This window comes from Cariama cristata, unplaced genomic scaffold (assembly GCF_000690535.1).
Source record: "Cariama cristata isolate BGI_N322 unplaced genomic scaffold, ASM69053v1 scaffold7239, whole genome shotgun sequence".
NCBI classification, from domain to species: Eukaryota; Metazoa; Chordata; class Aves; order Cariamiformes; family Cariamidae; genus Cariama; species Cariama cristata.
The window spans coordinates 58,339-65,910 of NW_009637326.1; the positions used below are offsets into that span (position 1 = coordinate 58,339).

The 7,572-nt window shown below is 37.0% G+C and overlaps 1 protein-coding gene across 2 annotated transcripts in view; it reads left to right on the forward strand.

The window, feature by feature from the left end:
- SHOC2 (soc-2 suppressor of clear homolog (C. elegans)) overlaps positions 1-7,505 on the forward strand; it is a 38,602-nt gene extending 31,097 nt beyond the window's left edge. For both annotated transcript variants that reach the window (XM_009708282.1, XM_009708283.1), the window contains 5 exons: positions 737-925; positions 2,326-2,448; positions 4,592-4,729; positions 5,221-5,338; positions 7,259-7,505. In XM_009708282.1, the coding sequence (XP_009706584.1) occupies positions 737-925; positions 2,326-2,448; positions 4,592-4,729; positions 5,221-5,338; positions 7,259-7,467 (777 nt within the window). In that variant the 3' untranslated portion in view covers positions 7,468-7,505. The remainder of the gene's footprint in view (positions 1-736; positions 926-2,325; positions 2,449-4,591; positions 4,730-5,220; positions 5,339-7,258) is intronic.
- The last annotated feature ends 67 nt before the right edge of the window (positions 7,506-7,572 follow it).

The window sequence follows — 7,572 nt, forward strand, 5'->3', positions numbered from 1 at the left end:
ATAAAATAAAAGTGGACTAGTAACTATTTAGGAATATTTTGAAAGCAGCAAAAAACCCCCTGGAATTTCCAAACCCTTCCCTTCCCATTCTTTTGCTCTGTCCTGTCCGATTATCTGAAGCTGTTAACAGCCTAAAAGGAAACTTCTAGCAGATGTGATCACAATATGGATTTTTATTAAATTAACAAAGATTTGTGCTGGAAGTATCAAACACCCGTTTGAAAAACAGTGCATGCAGTTGATACTTCTTCAGGCCCCCACTCTCAACTGTGAGCAGGCATCAAAATTGAGTGAGCTGCATTGGGTGGCGTTGGCCAAAGCCGGGACCGCTGTTCAGGATGGAGACGCTGCTGACTGCCCCTGCCAGCCGCTCCCCTGCGCTCTTCAGAGCTGCCCAAGATGTAGCAACGTGTTAATAAAAAAAAATTCCTTTTGGAGGAGAAAAGAGTTTCAAAACCTCCTAAGCTTGTGCTTTTAAACATGGTATGTTTGCTTTTTCTGTGTGTGGTAGTATGTAAGGAGAAAGGGGGAAATAAGGTTAAAGGCTGACGACTGTGAGCAGCAGTTGTTGCTGATGGAAGTTTTATCAAAATTAACACTGGTTTGTGTGTCGCAACTCTTACTCAGGGGATGGACTTCAGGGAAGGAAAACACTTCTAATTAGACCCATGAGGGAAAAGAGATGTATTCAAATGAATCTGTCCTAAGTTCCTGGGTGGTTTTCTTCTCTCTACAGGGTCTTTTATCCAGCCTTGTCAAGCTGACTAGTTTAACACTGGCCAGGAACTGCTTCCAGTCCTATCCTGTGGGTGGCCCGTCCCAGTTCTCCACAATCTACTCTCTCAATATGGAGCACAACCGCATCAATAAAATCCCCTTTGGAATTTTCTCTAGAGCTAAAGTACTGAGTAAGCTGAACATGAAGGTGAGGCACAGAAACATGCTACTGTGTGTAAAATCAATGAGGAGCACTGTTTGCTGCTCCATGAATTCTGGCAAACTTAATGATATAAGGAATGAATTTATCATGCTGAAGTGGGCACTGCTGCTGTCACATATAGAAACAATTCTGTATTAGTTTAAAAATGTACCATCAAGATGTTATTCATTTGTCTTTATTTTTGTTAGTTAAGCTTTTGTCACATTTGTTCGAATTTGAACAATGAAAATGAGAAAGTTGGTTGCAAAGTTCTTTAATATTCACATGGGACACAAGCATGTAAAGTAGCTTATTTCTCCCTCCCCCCCCCTTACAGTTTAGATTATAATCAAAATTATGTAAAGTATCTTTTTTTGAGTGTATTCTTTCAAAACCTAAGTTTGGAATCTTTTGGCATGTAGAGCACAGAAAAAGAACCTTTAAGTCTGTGCTACGTACACTTACAGTGAAGAGAACTAGGGAAAAGAGATGATGTTTTTCTATGAATAGGTTTGTTTCAAGTTCTTAAATTATTTAAAAAGATAAATAATGTTTAGACAGTAGCTAAGCTCAGCTACTGTTTTAGAATATCTTTTAGCACAAATGGATTCTCAATTTGCATTAAGACCATTTTTTTAATCACATACCTGTTTGTAACTTTGTATGTTTACCAGAACTTTTTAGATTTTGTGGTGTCTGATCTAGATCAAATTTTGTAGCAACATTTTGAGCAGTAAGATGTTCAGATTCATTTTAGATGCTGTTATTCTGAGCCACTAAGGTATATTTCCTTTGTGGTGTGTTTGGGTTTTTTTAATTTTCCTTATTATTTTTTTTTTTTTTGGGTAGGGAGTGTTATTGGATTTGTTTGTTGGTTTGGTTATATTTGGGTTTTTGTGTATTTGTTGTTGGGTGGGGTTTTTTTTGTTTTTGTTTTTGTTTTTTTTTTTGTGTGTTTTTTTTGGTTTTTTTTGTGTGTTTTTTTTTTTTTTTTTGAGCAAACTCCATATATTTTTAGGATTCCAGTGTTGCTGATAGCACCTTTGTAAGTTATGGTGAATTTTCTGTTCTTTTTTTTTTTTTCCCCACCCTCCATTATATTCAGCAAAGAAAGGACAAAAAAATGTTTAACTACTGGGACGCATGAAATCTTGAAAATTACGTACTTCTAACTTTTCCACTTCAGTTCGTATTAGTAATTCTGTAACTCTAGGTTGGGACTGCTTATTATGTTTGGAGGAATTTAAAAAATATTTGGCCAATTATCAACATTTTATTCTTCTGATTTAATTATCAACTATTTTGTTATGAAGTACTTTGTAAGCAGTTTGTTTAATCTCTCTCTTTAATGCCTTGCCAACTTCTTGCAAGCACAGACCCTAAATGTTTGATATGTTAAATCACAGGACAATCAGCTGACCTCTCTCCCCTTGGACTTCGGGACTTGGACTAGTATGGTAGAACTGAATTTAGCGACTAATCAGCTCACAAAAATCCCTGAGGATGTATCTGGGCTTGTTTCTCTTGAGGTGAGAAGAGTATAAATGAACAGCTAAGTGAATCCCCTGCAAATAAGCGTTCTCTACTTCAGGTTTAAGAAATACTACTTTTGGGTCAAATAAAGCCAAATAAATATGTATATGTACACTATTTAATTAGATGTGTTGCATCTGTTTATGGTTGTTGTCAACAGCTTTTTGAATGTTGTTCTTTAAGCTCTATATGAGTGTCTGCGCACAAAGGGCTAAGTACAAATACATATTTTTAACTATGTAAAAGAAAATTTTTCTTAACAGAAACTTAGTGTTATAAATGCAGTGGCACTGAACTTAGTTTGATTCCTGGAGAGACCAGCATGGAAACAGCAGGGATCAGAAAAATGTAATGAAATGGTCTACAGCCAGAGGTGGCTTGAATGTAGTGCCGTGAACCTGGTAGGCAGCTGGGTGGGAAGTCTCAGCCTTTGAGGAAGAAGAACTTGCAGGTTGAAACCGTGAACTAAACCTGTTGTGACCCCTAGTCCTGTTTCCAAAGGTATCATCAGCAGTGACAAACTTAATTGCCTTAGAGGGACGTAAAGGTAGAGATACTTGTTTGGGCAGTTGAGGGGACTTCATGGCCTCTGTGAGTTGCTGGGAAAAATCTGTTAATGTACAATAGCAAATGGCATATTTGAAATAGCAAATTTCCAGTGTCACTGCTGCTCTGAATAATTAATAATTACTGTAGTTTGCGGCAAAAAATTATATGGCAGAGTAGTAGCTATTTAGTAGTCCAATTCACTTTAAGTTAAGGCTGTGATTGGTGTGATTGGGAAGTTAGTAACCTCTAACAACTGGATTTGCCGGTGATCTGCCAGCTGCTGAAGCAGGAGAGCTGCATGGTCCACAGACCTGTTAGCACTATTTTTCTCTGTAATTAAAGAATTGAATACAAAGAACTATTTGGTCAGTGTTTACAAAAAAGTGAAGGTTCCCACAGCAGTGCTAAGTCAGCTGCATTGCACGTAGGTAATATTTTCTGTTCCTGCCTTTGTTTCTTGATACGTGATTAAAATGTTACTATTCTTATCGTTCTGTGTATATCATAGCGCATAAAGGAAGGCCACTGAAATACTGCTTGTGCTAATGCTAAGACCGTGGCTTTTATTCATTTTGATTTTCACTTTGATTTTAGCCTTGTATTCTGTTCTGTTCCTGCCTTTGGTGTTTTCATGTTACATGAAGCTAGTGAGAGTTGGGATTAGTAGAAGCCAGGCATTTGCAACCTTGGCTGGTTTAGCAGGGAGTTGTGTGCGGCTAGGATGAGGGTCCACACTGGGTGCTCTTCCATATCCTCGTGTTTCAATGTGCCTTGTTAAATAACTAGATAATAGCATTGTTTAATCAGTAATTAATTGCCTTACTATTTGCTGTGTTGTTATGAGGCTTGATTACTTCTAAGGACTGCAAGACTTCTCTGGAGGAAAAATGGTATACTACTGTAATCCCTGTTAACTTGCTTGTGGTGTAATGAATAACTCTGTTAATTGACATTGCAAATAAGGATACATTTCTTGAACCTATGGTATTTATAATTCAACTTAGAAAGGAGGAGAAAAACAAGAGGATAACACTGTAGTAGGGGTGGGTGTGTGATAGGAGACCATTTTGGAAAGCCAGAGGATACCTATGCAGTGTTCTGCTTAGGTACTCTGATCTGTATGTTTACTTGCTGCTACTCCTAACCAAAGGGACATAGGGAGAAGACAAAGTATTAAGCTTTTTAAAGAGGACTTGGCAGGCACAGCAAATAATGTAAAACATGATTATGAGATGGCTGTAAGAAAGCGTAACAAAATGATAGGGAAGTCCAGGAAGAAATTGGTTTTCTTTGGTCATTTGAAGAAATAAGGTGTTCTTTGGTTTTGCTCTGCATTTATTGTTATGTAAAATAATATTAAAAAGAATTCTGTTATAAGTCTTTGTATTTGTATCATTAAAGACTTTAAAAAAATGTTGTTAAACACTGATTCGATTTTTTAAAAAATCTTTTCAGTTTGCTTCCATAATTTAAATGTAGGCTAATCTTGGACTTCATTACTTGAAAATATAAAAAGATCCTGTCTTAATTGTTATTTACTTATTGCGTTGCTGAAATTTTGTGTGTTTGGTTGTTTGTTTTTTTTTTGAGGTTCTTATCTTGTCAAACAATCTCCTAAAGAAACTTCCCCATGGAATTGGAAATCTACGGAAACTCCGAGAGTTAGATCTAGAGGAAAACAAACTGGAATCCTTGCCAAATGAAATAGCTTACCTCAAGGATCTGCAGGTGAAACAATAATTGGCAGAGATAAACATCTTGCGTCCTTTATTTACACCATGCTGATTTAATTACAGCTAGTTTGATGAGGGAAACTATTCGGGACTGGACATAGAACCAAAAGTTAAGAATCTTGTGCGACTTCATCCACAATCTGTCCCCACTAATTCTTCCCCAGATTTATCAGTTAATATTGAACAAAAATATTTTGAAGAGTTTAACTGTTGTACCATAAGTACAATACTGCCACAGGAATAGCCTCTGATTTCAGTCATGTTCATGAAAGCCTTTATATTTAGGCATGTGTTTTATTATGTGCTATTTTATTTTTACTTTGTGGTGCCTAATAGATGTCTGAAATGTTCTTGAAGAGTAGAAATGTTTTTGTTCAAATGCTGGAGAGTAGAACCCATCAATTTATCAGCTACATATCTTGTTACTTGCTGTCATTTGAAGCAAAAGTCGTTAAGTTAATTTTTAAAAATCTGTTTTTCCCTTAGAAATTGGTTCTGACTAATAATCAGTTGACCACCCTTCCCAGAGGTATTGGTCACCTTACCAATCTGACGCACCTTGGGCTTGGAGAGAATCTTCTCACACACCTTCCTGAGGAAATTGGTAAGATCCCTTTTTCTGCTTTTATGCAGAATGCCTGAGACAAAGCAGCTACTAACATATAAGATAGGCATCTACTGTGCTCGTAAATATAGGCCACAAAATTAATTTGAAACTTCTAGATATACACAACCTGATGTGAAGCATGTGCCACAGGAACAGCACTGTAGCCTATGATCTTTATCTTGCTGAACTGTAGTGAAATGAATGCTTTAGCTTTTTTTAGTTCTTCTGCAGAAAGCTGCTGAATGCACATTAACTTGGAATGGTGAGATTCTTTTGCTCTCCAAATTCTCCCACAGTTTGCGTATTATCAAACACTCAGCTTCATAAACCTGTTCTTGGAAAGAGAAAGGAAACGCACTGGTCCTACTCTAATGCCATGGTGTAGACAAAAACCTTGTGTAAGGTGTAGACAGCTGAAACATATTTCTGCTGATAGTCCCTCTGCGCACATTTCTGTTTATAGACCATCATATCGTTTTTCACCTTGATGAGATATGAAAAGGAAATGAAGAGGAGGAAATCTACAGCAAGAAAGGGAGGAATAGGATTCTTTTTGTCTACTTGAGACATTCAGAGTGAGTGGGATTCAGAGCATCTGAAACGGAGAGCCCACATTTCTTTTATAGTTGGTCGCAAGCATATAGATCCAGAGCATATCCAGAGCGTGATTTTGAGCACTTGAGTTAAAATCTTATAGTTAGAGCTTATTATGGATGAAAAAATGATGGGACAAGCTATGCAAAGCAAAATGTGGTCGGAAACAGTGGTGTGCAGAGGGGGAAGGCATGGTCTATTTCTCCCAGCATCTTTAGTGAAGACCCATTATAGCTTCTGCTCATCTTGTATGTGCCTCAGTGTGAGAAGAGCCTAAAACAGTCTAAATCTGGAGCTTTGTAATTTATTTCATAAGTTAGTGGAGAGAGTTTGGATGCTGTGGAAATGAGCTGTGGAATTAAAATCAGTAAGCACACTTGAAATACTATTGTAGGAGTACAATTTGGTTATTAAAGCTGGTTGTCTTACCAGATGAGAGAATAGTTAACTATTTTCAGATGTGACTGCTTCATCTATCATGCTATCAGCTATTTTTAATTATTTCGTCTATAACCTTTCTTTTTGTTGGTTGGTTTTCCATGCCTTGAACCCTGGCTACTGATTTCTGTCATGAAAGATTAAAGACTCTTCTAGGTTTTAGGAGATGTTTCTGATATATGAGAGTGGAAAATGGGGAATGTTTTGAGGAGGACTTGTATGTTTGGAGTGCATTTCAAAGATAGGGATTAATTTTGATATTTGATGGCTGTGGAGGAATGGAAGTCTTAAGAAAGAAGAAATTACTTTGTTTTCCAGCTTCTGGTTAATCTGTGTTGCGGTATCTGTAGTAGAGGCAAGTTGTAAAATTTGAATTCAGGAAAAAATTTTCACACAGGTTTGTTCCATTTAATAAATTCACTGCTGTGCAGAGATCTCTCCTGCTTTCTTCCTGTGGCACATTACAGTTACAGCTTCAGGTCTTTAATATATGGGTTCTAATTACATAAAAGGTATAACATAAATATTTTTACAGAGATAATAGATACTGTATGGTATAAATATTTTCTAGGCCCTTCTAACTAGATAGCTATTCAGTGTTGCCTGCAATTGCAAAGCACTTGGCTGAACAGTTACGGTGAAGTCCCTCTCAGTTCTCTTATTCTGTGTATTCTCAGTTCAGTTGTTATCAAAAGGAGAAGTAGAACTGGATATTTTTACAGGGAAACACAAAATTGCTGTGCTTGAAAATAGGAGTTTGGATGAGTCACTGATTGAAGATTCTATATACTAAAGAATCCTCTAGTGGACTTAGAGCTTCTGTCTAAAAGTTATAAACTGCGTGAATCAAAAAAATACTACTTTGTATTATTTTATTTTAACCAGGTACACTGGAGAATCTGGAAGAACTGTATTTGAATGACAACCCCAATCTGCACAGCCTTCCCTTTGAGCTGGCTCTTTGCAGCAAACTGTCAATAATGAGTATTGAGAACTGCCCGCTCAGCCACCTTCCACCTCAGATTGTTGCAGGAGGACCCTCCTTCATCATTCAGTTCCTAAAAATGCAGGGACCATATCGTGCCATGGTCTGATGCCAATCGGATTGTCCAATACACTGTACAAAATACAAACTGCATTAATGTTGTAATTGTCTGTATATGTATATATAATATAATATATGTGGTTTATATTATATT